This window comes from Triturus cristatus, chromosome 9 (genome assembly GCF_964204655.1).
Source record: "Triturus cristatus chromosome 9, aTriCri1.1, whole genome shotgun sequence".
Classification (NCBI taxonomy): domain Eukaryota; kingdom Metazoa; phylum Chordata; class Amphibia; order Caudata; family Salamandridae; genus Triturus; species Triturus cristatus.
The window spans coordinates 1161118755-1161140293 of NC_140592.1; the positions used below are offsets into that span (position 1 = coordinate 1161118755).

General features: G+C 46.6%; 1 protein-coding gene across 8 annotated transcripts in view; it reads left to right on the forward strand.

Moving 5' to 3' along the window:
• SMOC1 (SPARC related modular calcium binding 1) overlaps window positions 1-21539 on the forward strand; it is a 798046-nt gene that overhangs the window by 579927 nt on the left and 196580 nt on the right. For all 8 annotated transcript variants that reach the window (XM_085627140.1, XM_085627133.1, XM_085627137.1 and 5 more), the window contains one exon: window positions 21231-21478. In XM_085627140.1, coding sequence (XP_085483266.1) covers window positions 21231-21478 — 248 coding nt within the window. The remainder of the gene's footprint in view (window positions 1-21230; window positions 21479-21539) is intronic.

Sequence of the window (21539 nt, forward strand, 5' to 3'; positions counted from 1 at the left end):
CCGAGCTACAGCCTTCGCTGGAGGGAAAGAGAGATGTGCCTTATTCACACACGGTGCACAGAGCATGCGCTTCCGAACTCAGGGAGGAGAGACCAGTTTACTTCACAGAAAGGGAAACATGGTGCTAAGTGTGTGAAAAATTATTTGCCATGCCATAGGTCTCGCATTTAAATGCGAGACCTAATGCATTGCACACAAGCGGCAGCCATTGTCCCGGCTCAATAAACTACACCTACCGTGCAACAACCAAGTAAAGGGACAAGTTGCCATGGGAGGATACAAATGACGAAATGGCCGTACTAAGGAGGGACTAACAAGCCTATTAACAAATCCGAAAGCAGCATTTAAGAAGGACAAAGACACAAACCAATGAAAAATATGGGCGGGGCTTCTCCTCTGTACTCTACTGTTGGACTTGGCCCTTCTGGCAAGTTCACCCCTAGAACTTTTTGCATTTATCCTAGCCTTTTTCCTATGTTGTATTAGAGGTTTTAGGCCTCTAGGCGCTTTTACACTGTGTCCCAGTGGAAAGTGCGTGCGCTCTGTGTATGTTTTAGTGAGACTGACCTGCCCTCCCATAGGAATGCATGGGGGATCTGAGTGACCGTGTTAAGTCCTGATGTAAGAGGAGTGCAGGGTTGAGTTTGGTATGTGCTAACTCGTGAGATTGAATGCTGCGCAATGATGTGTGCGGCGTTACTGTGTCTAGTGTAGAAGTGCCACTTCTAGAAGCTGGCATGTCTGTGTAATAAATGTGAAGGGACTGTCTGGCTTGTGATTGGCTGGTGTGCCAGGATGGGTCTGCCCTGGTGGTGAATGAAGAGATCTGCATGTTGATGGCAGGGAGGAGTACACCTGGGACCTGAATAGGGCTGGGCTTTCCCTCCACAATGCTGGCTCCACCCCCTGTGGTGCGTCTGATGTCCCTGGCCTGTCCTGTGAATAGGGAGAGGGGCCGAGCAAAACAAAGTGCTCAGGAACCAGTTGCATCTGGTTCACCCCTTCCCTGCACCTTTGGAGACAGAGGATTTTGTGTTTTAAAGAGGGGCTGTGACCCCATGAAAATGTTCTTGTTCTTGGACTAGAAACTACCAGGGGCGTGCTGCTGCTGGGGCTCATGGGAAGGCTTGCCTCCCTGGGCCCTGCCCAGCCCCTGGATGCCCTGGATACTGGAGGACTTCTTTTGGACCCTCCTGCCTGGCCTGAGGATGGCTGGGAGACTGTCCTTGCCCCTCATTACTAAGGACTTATTTTGATTGCTGAGGACTTTGTATTTTACCCTTACAGCACTGGGCGGTGATCCTTGTCGAGGGAATCCCGACTTAGGGATTCCCCCGCTCTGGTGTATTGCGGGTGCCCACCCCGCTTATATGTTGGTGTTTATGGCGGGTGCCCACCCCGCATTTGGCCTGCTTCGTGGGTGCCAACCCCGCTTATGCCTCCTTTCCGTGGCGGGAGCCCACCCCGCACTTTGCCTCAAGAGATTGTCACCGCCGCTGGCCCGAACACGAGAGGAAGTCCGGCGCGTCCGCCTGACTCTGGGCGGGACCTCGCCGACGCCATTTCCGCCTTCCCCCGGCCGGGAGAAGGCGATGCGGAAGTCCCGCCAGCCGGAGAACGCGAGAAAGAGGGAGTGCGGCCCGGAGCCTCGGAGGCTCCATGAATAAGCCCCGGGTCCCAGGAGGGGGCCCGGGTGAAATAAGAAGTGGCTGCAGAGGCCGCCGATGCCTGGGCGGGGCTCCTGTGTGGGAGAGAGAGCCCCGCGGGCGCCAGCAAGTCAGGAGCGGTGGTGGCCGGTGTAGAGAAAAGCCCCGGGTCCCAGGAAGGGGCCCGGGTGAAGAGGGCAGGTGGCCGAGGCCGCCCACGGCAGCAAGAGAAGTGCTGCTGCAGCGAGGATTAGCCCCCGCCAGAAAGAGAACAGCCGGGTAAGTGGAAGTGGCTGAGGGGGGCTCCGTGTGAATCCCTGGTAGTGCCTGATCGAGGCACAGTGCCGGACCTGTCTCGAGCGGCCACCCCTGCCAGAGGGCCGCTCCAACTTGGGGCACGTTATTTCCAAACCCCTTAGGGGCCAGAGGGCACCGAGGTACCGGGCTCCTATTCTTTGTTTTCTGCTGCCCCGATGGCCAGGGCACTCCAACGTTTGGGGGCATGTTATTTTTAGAGCCTCCGTGGCTCCAACAATTGCACATTTCATTTATTTAAAACGCCAGTGCGCACCCCAGTGCTCAGGGCCAGTCCTTCTTTTTCTGTATGGGCGCCTACTGATTTCCGGAGCCCATGCGCTCCAGGGGGACATGTTTGTTTTCTGAGCCAGATGGCTCCAACGTGGGGCACATTGGTTTCCTCATATTTGACTTCCACAGCTGCGCAGCACTTAGTGCCAGCTGCAGCGTTTAGGCCCTGTTCTTGTCCCCAGCAAGTAGTGAGCAGCTGCTACGTTTAGGTTCTGGCGCAACCTGGACCCTAATGTGATTGAAGTCCTTTTTATCCAGATTGCAGTCCTGGATGGAGGATCAACAAATTCTAACCTCCCTCCAGGCGGGGTTCCGTGCAAAGGTTTCCACCATCGATCAATTATTTAGATTACTATTGATCTATTGGAAGTCAGTCAGCATGGGTGCTGGTAACCTTTATTTGATTTTTGTGGACCTTCAGTCCGCTTTTGACATGGTCCAAAGGGAAAAACGATGGGCCCTTTTGTTAGAGATGGGTGCTCCCCCCTACCTTTGCCACTTATTTAAACGCCTCCACTCTGGCACCTATGCTAGGGTGAGATATGGGAGATGTGGGGAAATTTCTGGGCCATTCCCGGTTGAAAAGGGTGTGAGGCAGGGCTGTGTCCTGGCCCCCACTCTTTTCTCCCTTTTTATCAACGGGTTGATTGAGTATCTCTTGCGCACCGCTAACTTGGACTCCCCTGTATTGGCGGGGCGTAAGGTCCCGGCCCTAATGTTCGCGGATGACACGCTTTTGTTATCTAAATCTTATATGGGCATCCAGCGTACATTAGAGGCCTTCTGCTCCTTCTGTCAAATCAGGGATCTGGAACTGAATCTTTCCAAAACTAAATTTATGGTTTTCGGTTCCAACTCATTTAATTGCCCCCACCCTAAGCTGGGAGATGTTGAGCTGGATAGGGTTGCCACTTTTGAGTACCTGGGGGTGACCCTAAATGATAAAATGAATTGGGGGTCCCATTTGGCAAAGGCCAATTTGAAATTAGCTCAATCAGTGGGGGGTATCCTGAAGGTGTTTAACAATACCTCTTTTAAACCTTTGGGCCCCCCCATGGAAATTTATAAATCGCAAGCTAGAGGAGGAGCGCTCTATGGCGCTGAACTATGGGGATATTCCATTCCCGCTTCCCTCTCTTCTACTGAAAATTCCTTTATTAGGAGATTGCTGAAACTACCCGTCAGCACTCCATTAACCCCCTTGAGATGGGATCTGGGTCTGGTCCCCATAGAAGAGATTGCCCTGAACCGTCCTCTCCAGTTCTGGAGGCGTCTCTGGTCAACGCCTGAGTTGGTAAGCTATAGGTATGATCTTGGTGATATATTGGCAAGGGGAAAATCGGATAAGATCCCATGGCTTACCTATATAAAGAACCTCTGCTACTTAATTGGGATGGGGAACCTATGGTCCGCCCCGGAAGAGACCTGCCATGCACTTTCGAAGAATTCATTACGGGAGGTCTTGAAAGCATATCGGAAGGGAATTCTATTCCACTCCTCTCTGGGTAGGCTTACTGACACCTTTCTGGATATTAAGTTTAGTCCCCAGTTTGAAGTTTTCCTGGACGTTATCCAACCACCTTTGGCAAAGAAACTCTACATCCAGTTCAGACACGGCTCGCTACCGCTGAGGGATCTCACACATAGATGGTCCAATGTTTCGGATCCCGTAAGCACGTGTCCTTTATGTACTGTTACCTGTGAAACAGAGTTGCATGTTGTCCTTTTCTGCCCTTTATATATCATTGCAAGAAAAAAGTGGATCGTCCAGTTATGCAAGTCTAGGGGTCTCAGGGACCACAAGGAGGTGTTTAGAATTTTGAAATATGATACTACCCCACTGATGGTGTTTGCAATGGCCAAATTTCTCCTCTCAATGTGGTTTACAAGGTCCAAATTTATGATTTCTGCTACCCACCTCCCCTGATTTTAGTATTATCTACATTGCCACTACAGTACTTTGAGGTGTAGTGAGTATATCTTTGGCCCTGGATACAATTTTTAACAATTTGTCTCTGTGGAAAAACCACGTTCCTTTACTGTGTATTTTTATGTAATAATTTTAATGTTTTAATGGATTACACTCTACACAATGTTTATTTAATCTTGTTTTAATGTATATTTCTATTTATGTCTTTTTATGGTATTTTACCGAAATAAAAGCTTTGACTGACTGATTGAAGTACTATTGTGGTTTAATGCTTTGGGTGTTAGGAAATGTACTGTGTGTAGTATGTTTTGCGCACCCTGTGTTAATGCTTATGGTGTTAGGAAATGTACCGTGTATAGTATGTTTTGCGCACCCTGTGTTTTATACCTCTAGATATGATTTCTGCATAGGAGGTTGTTTTACCTGTTTAGGTTTATGTTAGGGAGAGTATACTTCCCTGTGTGATGTACGCCCCTAGTGTAATTATACTTAGGAGGTAGGGTCTAATGCGTTAGACTTGTGAGAAAGTGCATAATGTGTTTATGCCCCTGTGATGTATACAGGATAGGTTTTATACCTGATGCTATTGTGATACTGCTGAGGTCATTATTGCGCCAGTAGTTACTGGTTGTGCTCTACAGTTATAATTTGTGTTACAGTTGGTATCTGTTCTACATTTACAATTGGTGATTTGTGCTAATTCTGACAGTGGTCCATGTGGCCCTGACTTGTGTAAATAGTCCCCTGTAAAATTCTGCCCAGTGCCAGTTGGCACAGTGTAAATTATGTGATTATCATCTGTGTTTATTATAATACAAAGGCTATTTCTTATACATAACCTTGTGTGGAGTTTCTTTTGTGGTGGGCCTAGGGTGTTGTTGCTGTGTGCGCGCGCAAACGCTTTACACATTGCCTCCGGGATAAGCCTGACTGCTCGTGCCAAGCTACCAAGGGGGTGAGCAGGGATTATCTTTGGCGTGTAACTCCCCAGCCCTGACTTAGAGTGGTGGTCTCTGCCTGGCTTTGGCGCAAGCCTTAGCCAACCAGAGATCCCATTTCTAACATTGGTGATCAGCGGTGGGATTAGGATTTGCGTTTGCGCAGTACCACAGCGACGGCTGGCTACATTACAAAACTCTGCATTTAGATAGTCACATGGAAAGGGATTATGGTTCTAAATTGTTTTAATTCTAACTTCTGTGGAAATGTGTTTTTTTGTGCACTTTAAGTTGGGTGTCCTGCCAAGGACAGAAACCAGAAACTGGAGGAGGTAACTGCCCTTGTGCAGACAGCTATTTCTTGGGTTGGCCTGCAGTAGAAGCTGGAGGAGGTAACTGCCCCTGTGCTGTTTGCTATTTCTTGGGTTGGCCTACAGTGGGGATTGGTATGGAGTCACTAGCTCGGGAGGGTAAATCATCCCCTAAGTGCAGTGTGTTTTGTGGATTCACCAGTAAGGGTGGAATCCAGTGGTGGCAGCAGATGTGTGTCCAGTGCATGTATTCCCATTCCCAGTTCCCTGAGTAATGGTACCTGTGTCACGTAGGGGTGGTCAGGTTGAGAAATCAGGGGCGGTAGAAACTGTCTTACCAGTCTTGGGAGGGGTTTGGGGATGAATGTGTGATGCGCTGGATGAATGTGAACGTGCCCCCTCATTTCTAACAGTCCCATTCCCAGTTCCCGGAGTAATGGTACTTGTGTCACGTGGTGGTCAGGTTGAGAAATCAGGGGCGGTAGAAACTGTCTTACCAGTCTGGGGGGGTGTGTGGATGAATGGTGTGTTGCACTGGACAGGTGAGTGAGTTCTCTGAAATAAGGAGCTTGCTGGTTGATTGGGAGTGAGTTCACTGAAATAGGGAGCTTGCATTGGGGAGTGATTCCAAAAGGAGTGGCTGAGGTGTCTTCCAGCCCAGCGTGGTGGAAGAGGTTCAGAGTAGCCCAGCTAGGTCTCGGTGTAGGGGCTCACGTCCTGAATCTGCGGAGAAGGAGTGGGTGGGACTGCGTGTCTCCAGGTGCCCGAAACCCAGTCTCAGGGCCTGGATGGTTTCTTTAGGGAACATCAGGTCGGGGGCCTAGGCTGAACCAATAGGCCATTTGAGGAGGATCTCCCAATGTCTAGAGAACGGGGAGCCTCTGTAAGCAGAGCTCCAGTAGTTCTGGTGTCTGGCGGTACCGCTCCATTTGGCATTGCACACAAGCGGCAGCCATTGTCCTGGCTCAATAAACTACACCTACCGTGTAACAACCAAGTAAAGGGACAAGTTGCCATGGGAGGATACAAATGACGACATGGCCGTACTAAGGAGGGACTAACCAGCCTGTCCGAAAGCAGCATTTAAGAAGGACAAAGACACAAACCAATGAAAAATATGGGCGGGGCTTCTCCTCTGTACTCTACCTACAGATCGCCTGATCGCTTGCGCGCAGGCTGACGCTCGACCTAAAAACTACCAGAGCCAGACATTCCTGAGAACTACACACTCAAGGGAGACAAGGGAGGTGTGACTGGGGCAAATTTCACTAAGTTTTTTTACCCAAAATGCCTAGCAAACGTTACAATTTAGCTAAAAAACACGCGATTTGTCCTCACATTTCTGTGAGGAAACGTTCTAGAACTTACAGGGTTCCACAAAATTCCAATCACGCAATGTTCCCACACTTTGTCAAAAAAACTGGTGCACCACATGTGTGGGTGGAGTTATTGTACCAGTCTGGGACCGGCCAAAACTATGACCGTGCGATATTCTGAACAGGCACAAACAGGTAACTAACACATTGTCAGACAATAAATACATTCAGAGTGGCATTGGGTCTAAAATATGAACGCATGAACATCAAGTGAGCATAATGCGTTGGAAACGATTCTCAAAGTCAGAAAGTGGATAAAACAACAACAACCACTTTACTATTGCAATAACTGGTGGAGTCTGAAAAAAACTAGACGCCCATTGCCAAAAAAAGAAAAGACTGCAGCACTAAATAGACAAAAAACAAAGCTGACTGGGTTAAAAAAATATTGATGAAATATGACATATCTCACATGAAGGAAAGGGAAGCAGGAATGGCTGCTGTTTTGTTTGATCTCCAAACAAAAAAGGGTAAAACACACTCATAAAATGAAAGTAAATGAAAATAACTCATTATCACTATGGTCAGTTTTTTTAATGGAATTACTTCAGATGTTTGTGACTTTAACCAGAGGGGGACAGATCTGAATCCTGGTTGGAGTACTGGAGAATAGTCTTTATTCGTTAATCCTCACAAGTCCTTTAGGTGTTCCAGCATTAAATCCGAAACAAGTGATCCGTAGGTGACCGATAGATCTATCTCTTTGAGGAGACAGGCCCGGAGCTCTGTGCAAATAAGGAAAAAATTATAGACTATCCAGCATGTATATACCACAAATATTTGTTAGAGATTAGCCACTCCTCATACTGCAAATGTGGAATAGCGCTATAAATATACGTCACTATTCCCCAGTGCACAAATCAAAATTCAAATCAGTGACCCAATGGTTGCGTACACAGACTTCTAAAATGTTCACATTAAAAAAACGAAAATACTTAGGGCTTAAACTGGAACTATAAAAGTGGGGATACCCACTATGTGAAGACATCTGTCATGATTGCATTAACTAACTGAGCTTTCCTGCCAGCACAATGCATAACACAGAGAAGAAGATAGGGTGCCAACATTGGTACACTAACGGTGGCATCTCTGCAAATATCCCTGGTGTCTAGATATTTTTAGACCTCCCTGGGGTCCATATCATGCTGATATGTTTCCAAGGGCAATTGAAATGTAAAAAAATGCACATGATGAATGGTGGGTGCTAGGACCATGCAGGGGCTTGGGGGTGTTTGTTCCACCAACCAAAAGAGTTTAAGATAAGACCGAGCCTTGCAGTACACCGCAGGAAACCTGATCAACCCTGGAAGAGAAATTACCTAACTTTACTAGATGCAAGAGACCAGGAAAAGAAGAATCTGAACCAATTGAGAATTGAGCACTTGAGGCCCATTCTGTGTTCAAGAACTTTGAAGATGGTGTGGTGAACAATGTTGAATGAAGCAGATACATCTAAAAAGACAAGGAGGCAGATATCTGCCTCATGAAGCGTGTGCTTGATATCACTAAATATTTTTAGGTCTCGCCTGACCCAGCGCATGCGCTGGTCTGGCGAGACTTATTGAGAGGGCTCCAAAAAGTGCTACCAGGCCAGCCTAGAGCTACAGGGCATGTGCGAGGGCGCGGGTGCCGCGCTTCACCGCGATTACTTTCACTTTCGCGGCCGCTTTGATGTTTGATCGCGATTACTTTCGCGGCCGCACGGCCGCTCGGAAAAAGCTAATAGGTCTCGCTTTTGGGACCTTATAAGTATTTAGTTATGCAACTGTTATATTATTATTTAGTTATGCAACATGGGGGAGAGGATGTGGTCCGTCGGCTGCGCTGCTGCCTCTGGTGCAGGAAACCAGGGTTCGAGCCTTGAGGTCGCGTCCACATTCTGTGATTCTGGGCAAATCACTTAATCTCCCCGTGCCTGAATGTGTAATGTAAATACGGTGCTATGTAAAGCGCTCCAATACCTTCGGCTCGAGTTCGCGCTAAATAAATATGCAAAAAAAAACTAAAAAACTGTTGCATGGCTAAACACTTGTAAGGTCCCTAAGGCGAGACCTATTGGCTATGCCAATGCTTGTGCTGTTTGCCATTGCTAAGTCGGTTTTAGAAGTATACTTGTTTTATTTTAAAGTCCCGACTCTGCTGCCTTAATTTTGCAAATGGGAAAGGCTTTTTTTAAAAGTAACAACTGCGGCTTGGAACCCTAAATCAACCCAGATTAAGTACTGCAAGATTATTACACGCTTGTTGGTTTGAAGACAGAATACCTTCCTGGATGACAGACAGATATTTGAGTGCCTTCTAGTCATTTGTCTTGAATTAAAACGGGGCATAGCTGTCCCATGTCTTGGCATCACAACACCTTCTTTGCAAGACAAACCTTTTGTGCAAAAGCAGCACATTTAATGAATTTGGCTGACGTGTCAGCAAGGCATCTTCTGTTTCAAACCCATAGAGAATCTTGGTCACACACCTTCAGGACTGTGAAAACAGCTGCTGCAGAACTCATGTAGTGAGATCTGGATCACCCACTTCCAGTAGTGTGCGTGAGTAGAGCTACTGCACGACCTTTGGCAGTAACTTTTGTGATCTACTTTCCGAATTGTGAGCAGAACAGTTTCCGAATCCCCACGGAGCGATCTAGGTAACCCCCTGAACACTTGCTGCACTGCGAGCACTTTATGATTATCTTTGGAACGAGGGCTAAGCCTTCCGTATACATTTACAAGCGAATACAGCAGCTTCACAACGTTTGAATTAACAGCCAGGTGTCACGCCTTCAGCAGTCTACAAGCACATCCGCTTTCAGTACCTCACTTTAGTTTAAATGCCTTTGTAAGAATATAGAAACTTCAACCGCTCCAATTGTTATCTAGGCGCGTGCCAAAAAGTATTAATGGGAACACAATAGCTTAAATGGCCCAAAAGATAAGACCTGACTCCTCATGTAGCAATGTGTGCAGAACAGTTTTCACAGCTCTGGCTTAAGGGTCATATCCGATTAGCAGTCTCGACTATTACACCACACTGTTAGCCTGGGTATTTCGGGGTTATTGGTAAGTGATGTATTCCATTGTTTTGTACAGCTTTTCACAGTCCCTACCGTCTCCTGAACAGATGTCATTCTTACAAGTCTAGCAACATGCTAAGTCCCTGAAACGTCAGTATTATCTCTACCCAAGTTATAAATACCTTTCTTTAATCTTTATTTCGACTACAATTAGTCATAAAAGATAACACAGAAAAAAACATAAATTCCACAATTATAACACAATTGGACATAAAATTTCATAGTTTTTACAATCAAGAAAAAAGAAAAAAGAGTATATCCATCATACAGTTATGATTGGAAAAGCCACTAATCACGTTAACAGACATAATTTGCATCATTCGATCTAACAGAGAAGTGTGGAACTAGATAGTATCATATTTACAATGCTTTCTCCTTATTTTCCACATTGCATCTAAAAATTTACTAACTGCAAAAACGGTTAGAGGCGATAGATCCGTTTTCAATAATCGATATGCCTCCATGTGTTTTCTAAAACCCCATCTTTTGCATAGAGGGATAATCCATTTTTTCCTGGATTCTATGTATAAAGGACAAAAGAAAATTACATGGAGGTCATTTTCACGGTGGGTGGTGCAAGAGGGACAATTAAGATCAGTTGAAGGGCGCCATCTATTCGTAAGAGCGCGGATGGGAAGGGAATTATATCTCCATTGTAGATACATTTTTCTTAAGGTTGTGGGGTAAATATCATCCAAGACCATCTCCAACCTATAATAATCTTTCATTAAAATGAATGATCTTGTCATGGAGCCCAAGTTATCAGAGGTCAGCCAGACCGAGCAATTTCTTTCATAAAACAATGTTACCAGGGCTTTACGTGATATGGCCTTGGATGCAGTTTCTGGAGAACTCCATAGGGAGGGGCAACCCAACCTATCACACTCTGTCTTGATATACCTTAACCAAGGAAGGTTTTGTATAATTTGGTACTTCAGTAAATCTGAAAGTTCTTGTCTATAGGTATTGAGTTCCGCGGTTGCCCATAAACGTCGCCAAAAGGTTAGAGGCTTTAAGGCTAATTCCTCCTTAATGGATCTAATTCCTAGGTCCAGCCTAAGGGGAAGAAGTGGGGTGCTAGCCGGTAAAGATGATAATTGTCGTAGAAAGTTATTTTCCACGACCGTAAATGATTGCAGGCAATTATTGCCCCATAGTTCCGCCCCATAGATTACTGCCGCTCTGGCCTGTACCTTATAAATTTCTAAAGGTGGGCCAATTGGTTTTATGTAGGAGTTTTTCCAGAGTTTAGCAATAGCCCCAGTTTTCTGTGTTAATTTTAATCGTGATTTGGTTTGGTGTTGAGTCCATGTGAAGTTTTCATTTATTGTCACTCCTAAATACTCAAACACACGGACTCTCTCCAAACCAATTCCGTCAATGGTTGGGTTTGGCCGGGATTTTTTTGGGGGATTCAGAATCATAAATTTTGTTTTTGAAGTATTGATTTCCAAGCCCCTGTCCTGGCAAAAGGAAGCAAACCCATCCAATACCCGCTGGATACCCATAGGGGATTTGGCAAGTAGCAAGGTGTCATCTGCAAACATAATTGCCGAAATCCCCACTCCAGCCAGCTTTGGGGCGTCTCTGTTTGAAACCTTGTTTAGGTAGGAGATAACTCCATTTACGTATAGGCAGAAAAGAGTGGGAGCCAGGACGCAGCCCTGGCGGACACCTCTGTTGACAGGGAAACTAGCTGATAATTTTCCCTCTCTCCCACATCTAACCCTAGCATAGTTTTCAGTGTGTAATCGGATTATGATGTCCAGAAGGGAAGGTGGAATTCCTAATTCACGAAGAACAGCCCATAGCTTGGTACGTGGGACCAAGTCAAAGGCTGATCGGAGATCTACAAAAACTGTGTATAGGGATCCACCTTCAACCATGACAGTTTTCCAGTAGAGCATGTTAAACCTGAAAATCTGATCAATGGTAGATACAGATTTCCTAAAGCCAGCCTGATAATGGCTTAGGATCTCCTCCTCGTCAATCCAGTCCAGTATACGATTGATAATTAGTCTGGCAAACAGTTTTTGGGCTACGTCAATAAGGCTGATAGGCCGGTAATTGACTGGGAGGAGAGGCGATCCCTTCTTATAGATAGGGACCACCTCCGCGCCCAGCCAAGTAGAAGGAATCTTCATACCCCTTGCGATCCCATTATATATAATTAAAAGATAAGGAGCCCAGACTTCTGGTTCATGTTTATAAAGGTCGCCAGGGACCTTGTCAAGGCCTGGAGCCTTCCCTGCTGGGAGTGCGGCGATAGCAGTCAGGACTTCAGATATAGTAAAAGTAATTGGATTAAAAGTGAAATCATCAATCAGAGGTGATTCAGATAAAAGAGGAGTTGGGCTGGGGGCTGGGTTGTTGTACAAAAGTGTAAAATGATCTTCCCAGACTTGCGGGGCAATATTCGGGCTAATAGCAGAGACCATATCAGTGGAACCGGTGGTGACAATTTTCCAAAATCTAAAGGAGTCTCGTTCCGCCAAAGCAGATGTTAGATCGGCCCAGTTCTGACTGGCCCACTCAAGTTTGGCGTGGTGAATCAAATAACAATACACACGCCTTTTGTATTTGATTAGATCTCGCTCAGCATTTTCCTTTAATGCTGTCATTAGATCAGCTTTTGCGAGTCTACAAGCTCGATTATACCATGCATGTTTCCTGGGTTGGTGTTTCTTTAGGGGAACTACAGGATTCAAGATATCTCCTAGACTTGCATAGAGTGCATCATTATGTACAGCAATCTCACTATTAAAATCCAAAACTAATTTAGACTCAATATGGTCAGCAATTTGTTCCAGAGCTAAGCTAACCTTCCCATAAATTTTGGAGATGTCCTCCGGATTGCTGACCAATTTCGACCATTTCACCCTCCGTCTATTATTGGAGAGGGCAAGATTCTCAGTTCTGTCTGGAGTCGTCAAGGGTTCAATAGGACCCAAACCGGACAGAGCATAATCCAAAATTAAAGGGTTGTGATCACTTTCCCTCCTTGGAAACACCAGAAAGTCCAAAACTCGATTCCATTCCTTGCACTTAACAAAGATGTAATCGAGATGGGCTTCTCTGCCCGATACATTGAAGGTCGACTTCGGGGGATTATCGGATTTGGAGCGTCCGTTACACGCTCTGATGGAATGGGCCAGCGATAGAGAGGTAATTTGAAGTGCCAATGGGGTCCATGATCTTACTATGGGACCAGCTACTTGTGGGATGTCCCAGGAATCATCCTCTTCTTGGTTTATAGAATCTAATAAACCCTCTAAGGGTTCAAAGTGGGAGTTGAAGTCCCCACCCACCACAAGAGGAATACCCTCAGGTAACTCTGCCAGTACCGTTGATAAAACCTCCACAGCTTTTGATTCTGTAGAAATACTAGTCGGTCTGGAGTAGATATTAACCAGGGCCATCTGTACCCTGCTGTGCCATTTCACTATTATGGCTTGAACATCATCAGATCCAGTACTAATGGGGGTAACGGTACAACCCAAATGAGTTGCCACCCAAATGATGAGGCCACCAGACGGTCGGCCTCTACCTCCCCAAATTGCCGGGATAAAAAAGGAGGCAAATCCTACTCGATGATAATTAATCCTAGCCCATGTTTCCTGGAAACAACATATGTCATGTTGATCTATAAAAAGGCCCCATTCGGGGGAGTCAAGTTTATTGTTAAGACCCGCTATATTCCAGGAAAGGATCTTTAGTGATAAACTAGGACGTGGGTGGTCGGGAGATATACCAGCGTTAACTGAGGTACAGCGGAGATCATTGTTGGTAATATCAATTGGTGGAATCTCCTCAGTCTGCACAAATACGGAATCACTTTCATCTACAGAAGAGGTAGATCCAACCTGCAGTCAGTCCACCTCTTCGAGTAGACTAAACCTATTGTGGCATGGAACAGTATAAGCAGTAGGATAATATGGCCAGGAATTATCACAATTGCGAGGTGCAGAAGAGAGTGAGCCCACCCTAGTCCATCCCTCTGCATTCTCAGCATATGCATTGTTATTTAAGGGGGGTAGAAATAGGAGAGTGGTAAAGGTTGAATACAGGTCTCTCGGTGTTTTCCCCTCCAATTGAGGATGTATGCTACTATATTGGGGTCTCTGAAGTTCACCAGGACACAATCGCCCTTGTGACGTTTAGGTGAATTTCCCAACCAATTAATCCTCCTAACCATCAAAACAGCCGTGGTTACAAAATGCGGAAGTGGCCTATGGGTATTTAACCAACTTGTGACTTTGTTTTTAAGAGAGTCATAGGTTTCTACATCAGAGTTGGTATACTTAGGAATTCCAGCCAGCACAAGTACATAAGGGGCCGCCTCAGGGGGTAAGTTAATCACATCCTTCCTACCCAGCTTACCCTGTGCACTGGTGTTATTTCCAATTATACCACTATAGGCATTCGATTCTTCAGCAGTGTCCGCAGGCCTAGATTGAGCAGATACACAATTCTGGATGGGGTAGGGGGGAGCGACAGAAGTCTGTTGGGGATTCATAGATTGAGCCAAGGCCTGTTGGTCAGTAACCACCCCCCCTCCTGCTTTTTTGGGTGGAGCTCCTGAACTTTCCCCCCTAAGGGACAAGGACTCAGGTAATTGTTTTTGGGCATCATTATTCATTTTGGGGATAGAACTTCCTTTGTTTAACAAACAGTTAGTAATAGTTCCAGTAGCTTTTTTTATTTCTATAAGCGTGTCATTGATGGAATCAAATCTAGCCAAAAGGGGGTGAATTAAAACTTTTAGCGCATTAACTAGTGAGCTAACAAGCAATTCACTGTCTCGCTCTGATCCAACAACTCTGTTGAGGGGTGGGGGGAGTTGAGGAGTTTGATTACAACTTATTATTGTGGGTGCTAGAGTCTGGTTTTCAATAATACCTGATAACTCAGTAGATGAGGCGTCAGTATCTAGCCTAGGCTTTTTACCACCCTTCAACTTCCTCACACTTTTCCTTTTGGGTATCGCCCCCTCCCGTGAACCATGAGTTACAGTTGGAAGTATTTCCTTCCCCTGGTCCGTAGGAACATCCGGTGCCACAGTTGAACTAGATCTTAAATCATATAGAACCGAATCAATTGTTTGATCAATGCTGTTCATTAGGGCAGTATGAGAGTTATCCAATCTCTCCGGGGTTCTTACAGCTGCTAGTAGGCCGAGAGAAGATCTCCTGGCACTTTCAATGCCTTCCGAGAGTCGTTGTTCCAACATTACCAATTCATTATTAACCACCGAGTTTGCCCTAATAAGAAAATTGTCCAATGTACCTGCAATTATTGAGGTTGATGGCTGTGTTCTCGACCGTGTGGCCATAATTTCTCCTCACAGGCACGACAATCAAGAGAGAGGGCCCGGTCCGGTCTTGAGCGTGCTTGAACGGGCTTAAACGGGCCCGCCCTTTGCCCGGGCTTCGCCCCGGACTTTGCCCCGCACGCGTCCCGCTCACGCGTGAACCGGGAACAATTAAGTAGCGGAAGGAGGTGTGTCCGGGAAGAGGACCAGGTGCGTTCGATGATTGTTGTCCAAGGCACCCTGGTCCTCGCAGTCCCTACACGATGTCAGCCTTCCGTGGTGAGCGCACCTGTCCGTTTCGCCCCACTATCCGACCAGCTCCTCGATAGTAAAAAGATGTAGAAATTTAAAACCAGCAAAGTCCCAGCCTGCGAACGGCACCCGCGAAGCGGGGGCCGTGAGGCGTTTTGAAGCAATTGGAGGCAGAAGGAGGTGTGTCCGGGAAGAGGACCAGGTGCGTTCGATGATTTTTGTCCAAGGCACCCTGGTCCTCGCAGTCCCTACACGATGTCAGCCTTCCGTGGTGAGCGCACCTGTCCGTTTCGCCCCACTATCCGACCAGCTCCTCGATAGTAAAAAGATGTAGAAATTTAAAACCAGCAAAGTCCCAGCCTGCGAACGGCACCCGCGAAGCGGGGGCCGTGAGGCGTTTTGAAGCAATTGGAGGCAGAAGGAGGTGTGTCCGGGAAGAGGACCAGGTGCGTTCGATGATTTTTGTCCAAGGCACCCTGGTCCTCGCAGTCCCTACACGATGTCAGCCTTCCGTGGTGAGCGCACCTGTCCGTTTCGCCCCACTATCCGACCAGCTCCTCGATAGTAAAAAGATGTAGAAATTTAAAACCAGCAAAGTCCCAGCCTGCGAACGGCACCCGCGAAGCGGGGGCCGTGAGGCGTTTTGAAGCAATTGGAGGCAGAAGGAGGTGTGTCCGGGAAGAGGACCAGGTGCGTTCGATGATTTTTGTCCAAGGCACCCTGGTCCTCGCAGTCCCTACACGATGTCAGCCTTCCGTGGTGAGCGCACCTGTCCGTTTCGCCCCACTATCCGACCAGCTCCTCGATAGTAAAAAGATGTAGAAATTTAAAACCAGCAAAGTCCCAGCCTGCGAACGGCACCCGCGAAGCGGGGGCCGTGAGGCGTTTTGAAGCAATTGGAGGCAGAAGGAGGTGTGTCCGGGAAGAGGACCAGGTGCGTTCGATGATTTTTGTCCAAGGCACCCTGGTCCTCGCAGTCCCTACACGATGTCAGCCTTCCGTGGTGAGCGCACCTGTCCGTTTCGCCCCACTATCCGACCAGCTCCTCGATAGTAAAAAGATGTAGAAATTTAAAACCAGCAAAGTCCCAGCCTGCGAACGGCTCCCGCGAAGCGGGGGCCGTGAGGCGTTTTGAAGCAATTGGAGGCAGAAGGAGGTGTGTCCGGGAAGAGGACCAGGTGCGTTCGATGATTTTTGTCCAAGGCACCCTGGTCCTCGCAGTCCCTACACGATGTCAGCCTTCCGTGGTGAGCGCACCTGTCCGTTTCGCCCCACTATCCGACCAGCTCCTCGATAGTAAAAAGATGTAGAAATTTAAAACCAGCAAAGTCCCAGCCTGCGAACGGCACCCGCGAAGCGGGGGCCGTGAGGCGTTTTGAAGCAATTGGAGGCAGAAGGAGGTGTGTCCGGGAAGAGGACCAGGTGCGTTCGATGATTTTTGTCCAAGGCACCCTGGTCCTCGCAGTCCCTACACGATGTCAGCCTTCCGTGGTGAGCGCACCTGTCCGTTTCGCCCCACTATCCGACCAGCTCCTCGATAGTAAAAAGATGTAGAAATTTAAAACCAGCAAAGTCCCAGCCTGCGAACGGCACCCGCGAAGCGGGGGCCGTGAGGCGTTTTGAAGCAATTGGAGGCAGAAGGAGGTGTGTCCGGGAAGAGGACCAGGTGCGTTCGATGATTTTTGTCCAAGGCACCCTGGTCCTCGCAGTCCCTACACGATGTCAGCCTTCCGTGGTGAGCGCACCTGTCCGTTTCGCCCCACTATCCGACCAGCTCCTCGATAGTAAAAAGATGTAGAAATTTAAAACCAGCAAAGTCCCAGCCTGCGAACGGCACCCGCGAAGCGGGGGCCGTGAGGCGTTTTGAAGCAATTGGAGGCAGAAGGAGGTGTGTCCGGGAAGAGGACCAGGTGCGTTCGATGATTTTTGTCCAAGGCACCCTGGTCCTCGCAGTCCCTACACGATGTCAGCCTTCCGTGGTGAGCGCACCTGTCCGTTTCGCCCCACTATCCGACCAGCTCCTCGATAGTAAAAAGATGTAGAAATTTAAAACCAGCAAAGTCCCAGCCTGCGAACGGCACCCGCGAAGCGGGGGCCGTGAGGCGTTTTGAAGCAATTGGAGGCAGAAGGAGGTGTGTCCGGGAAGAGGACCAGGTGCGTTCGATGATTTTTGTCCAAGGCACCCTGGTCCTCGCAGTCCCTACACGATGTCAGCCTTCCGTGGTGAGCGCACCTGTCCGTTTCGCCCCACTATCCGACCAGCTCCTCGATAGTAAAAAGATGTAGAAATTTAAAACCAGCAAAGTCCCAGCCTGCGAACGGCACCCGCGAAGCGGGGGCCGTGAGGCGTTTTGAAGCAATTGGAGGCAGAAGGAGGTGTGTCCGGGAAGAGGACCAGGTGCGTTCGATGATTTTTGTCCAAGGCACCCTGGTCCTCGCAGTCCCTACACGATGTCAGCCTTCCGTGGTGAGCGCACCTGTCCGTTTCGCCCCACTATCCGACCAGCTCCTCGATAGTAAAAAGATGTAGAAATTTAAAACCAGCAAAGTCCCAGCCTGCGAACGGCACCCGCGAAGCGGGGGCCGTGAGGCGTTTTGAAGCAATTGGAGGCAGAAGGAGGTGTGTCCGGGAAGAGGACCAGGTGCGTTCGATGATTTTTGTCCAAGGCACCCTGGTCCTCGCAGTCCCTACACGATGTCAGCCTTCCGTGGTGAGCGCACCTGTCCGTTTCGCCCCACTATCCGACCAGCTCCTCGATAGTAAAAAGATGTAGAAATTTAAAACCAGCAAAGTCCCAGCCTGCGAACGGCACCCGCGAAGCGGGGGCCGTGAGGCGTTTTGAAGCAATTGGAGGCAGAAGGAGGTGTGTCCGGGAAGAGGACCAGGTGCGTTCGATGATTTTTGTCCAAGGCACCCTGGTCCTCGCAGTCCCTACACGATGTCAGCCTTCCGTGGTGAGCGCACCTGTCCGTTTCGCCCCACTATCCGACCAGCTCCTCGATAGTAAAAAGATGTAGAAATTTAAAACCAGCAAAGTCCCAGCCTGGAGAATATTTAATAACGGGACTAATCGACTACAAATGTCTTTATCTCTATACCAATCTGTGTCTGTTTGAGGCTCTTTGGGCAGGGTTTGTCTACTCTATTGATAGGCAGTGGGTTGCAGAGTGTAAAGACCGATGCCTTTAGTATGACACTAATGCTTTGAGTACTTTAATATTTGATGGTGTTGAGAACTGTGTGAGTAGTTTGGGGTGGGTTTGTTGAATCTGAAGATTCTGGGGCCAAACAGTGCTGACACTAGACACAGCAGATTTAACATAATGTTTTTCTTTGTTGCTTTTCCTGGATTAGTGTTTGTCATTGTTGGTGAAGCTATATTTCTGGGCATGACATTGTGCACTCAGGTGGGGGTTCCCGGCATCTTTCGTTACTTGCATAAATGTGTACAAATCAGTGGTTATCGGTGCTTATATTTATAGCACTGCAAAACAAGCATTGGCATAGCCAATAGGTCTCGCTTTTGGGACCCTATAAGTATTTAGTTATGCAGCACAATGTCCTTGGTGCAACAACATCAACTGTTGCATGGTTAAACACTTATAAGGTCACAATGGTGAGACCTATTGGCTATGACAATGCTTGTTTAACTTGTCATGAGACCTTGTCACAGTCTTTTTCAGCATCTGATGCAATGGCCACGAATGTTGAATCCAAAATCCCAGCATGAGTAACAATATAACCAGGTATCAATGCTAGAGACTGTGTGACTCATTAGGAATGTGGAAAGAACTGCATATTGTCCAATTTCTGTGTGAAACTCTTGGGATAATACTCTGGAGGAAATTCAGCTGTGGGATTCTAATCTGTATTTACAATTTGTTCCTGGAATAGTAGGATTTTAAGTTTCTTCAAAACTCTATATAAGGCCATCCTCTTTTTTTAAGACCCTACGTTATTTGGTATATATTTTGCAGTCTAGGTTCAACAGTGGTACTGGCCGAACTGCAAGGTTTAAGTGGGCCACCCTTTCTAAACACTTGCCCTCAACCAAAAACAATCAATATGGGAATGTGATTGAGGGAGAAAATAATAGAAGGTGAAATCCTGCTTTGTTGAGTGAGGTAACTCCAGAGATCTTTCTGGTTGAGAAAATAACCCACTGACAAAGTTACAACTGCCCAACGGATGAGGAAAATGAAGAAACAGGCCAGTAGGACTAGCACAGTACCCAAGAAGGGCCTCACCAAAGTATAATCACAAGAACAATGTGATCATATAACCATGAAGAAGTGCCCAAAAAGAGTGTGCCACCAGAACAGATGTGATTTGCTCATAAAGCAGTAAGAGTGCCACATAAATACAGACACTGGGTATACAGGAAAAACCAGTAGAAGCTACTACAATCTCCTCAGAAGCCTAGAAATATATAAACTAACATTATAATAATCAATGAGACAAACAACCCTGCCTGCGCATTACCCATAACCCCCTAAAGTTAATCCAAGTTGAAAGTACAGTTAACAGCTGAGTAAACATTTTGGTTGTTCTTAGACCGATTCCTACAGGAAGATTAAGCGCGTAAGTCACAACGAAACAAAACATGCGACAATATGAACAGTAGTGCATGCAGACTAGAATTAGAGTTGTATTAGGCACAAGATGCTCTAAACGAACTATTGCATAAATAAAGAACGATGTAGACATATATAATATGTATGTAACAAATGTGATGCAAAAATACAAGCGGAATAAAAGTACGAAAATGTTAATAAAAACATGTTAAAAAAAAAAGAGTGCCACTTGAATAAAGTGGGCGGCCAACCTGTTCCTCTGATGAACCAACATTAATGTCCATCCTCCCGCCACCGCTTTCCTAGTTTAAAATATCACAATTGGTGTTTGGAGAAGGAGGACTGCATCCCGTGCTTTATAACACTACTTTTGAACACAAAGATTAGTCAAACTCAAATACTGAGGCTTCCTTTTAAGGCTCAGGGCTTCTCGGGCTATTTGTATATTCCAGTAATTGGCTAGATAAATATTAATCTTTAGCCTGCTCTTAATAATAATTCGTTTTTCAAATTTGAACATTTTGCTCCCTGATGTATACTGCTTCAAATAATAATGCCTAAAGTTATCAAAACAAAAAGTTAGATGTTTATGGCAATGTTACTGAAGAAGAAGCTCTTGCTACAGTGCATTAGGCTGACTAAAGAGAGAAATGAAAACAATGTAGGCTCTGGGGGAAAAGGTTGCTCTCTGTGCACATATGAGCAGAATGGGGCAACCACTCATGTTTACTGAAGACTGGTTATTAATATTTACTGCTCACAGTTACAGCCTGACAAGTGCTACTCCGTACTCCTATTAACCCAACGTTGTTATAGAAGGAAGCACAAACATTTTATAAAACAGAATCTGGCTTCTGATTCTTGTTCAGTAGAGAATGAAAATCTGAGGTTTTGAAACCGAAAATGACGGTGACAGAGATTGGCAGAAGAAATTCATCGCACCATTTACAGAAAGAGCTAGACTATATTGTTGACAGAATATGAAATGCGAATGTTTTTCATACATCTGCAAATTAATATGCATTGACAATCAATTAATATTGTTACCCCGAATGTTAATGTTTCTTATAATTCATTTATATAATTGCCATCCATTAAACAATTGATGCAATCCATTGTTTTTATTATCTGTATTTTACTGTATATATTTTGTGACTAGGAAAGCAGATTCGAATGTTAAGTAATGGCGTCAGATGCTAGGCACTGGTTTTATTTGTATCCCGCTTTTCCTGGTAGAGTTTCAGAACCAGACCCCAGTCACACGCTTGAAGAGCGGGTGGTCCACTGGTACTTCATACAACTGGACAGCAACCACAGTAACGACATTAACAAGCGAGAAATGAAACCCTTCAAGCGTTATGTAAAGAGGAAAGCTAAGCCTAAGAAATGCGGCCGACGCTTTACCGACTTCTGTGATCTGAACAAAGACAAGGCGATCTCACTGCAGGAGCTGAAAGGATGCTTAGGAGTGAGCAAACACGCAGGTGAGTCCTCTTCCTTCATCTGCACACTACTGGGCTGACATTCCAAGGTGGGTCCCTGCTC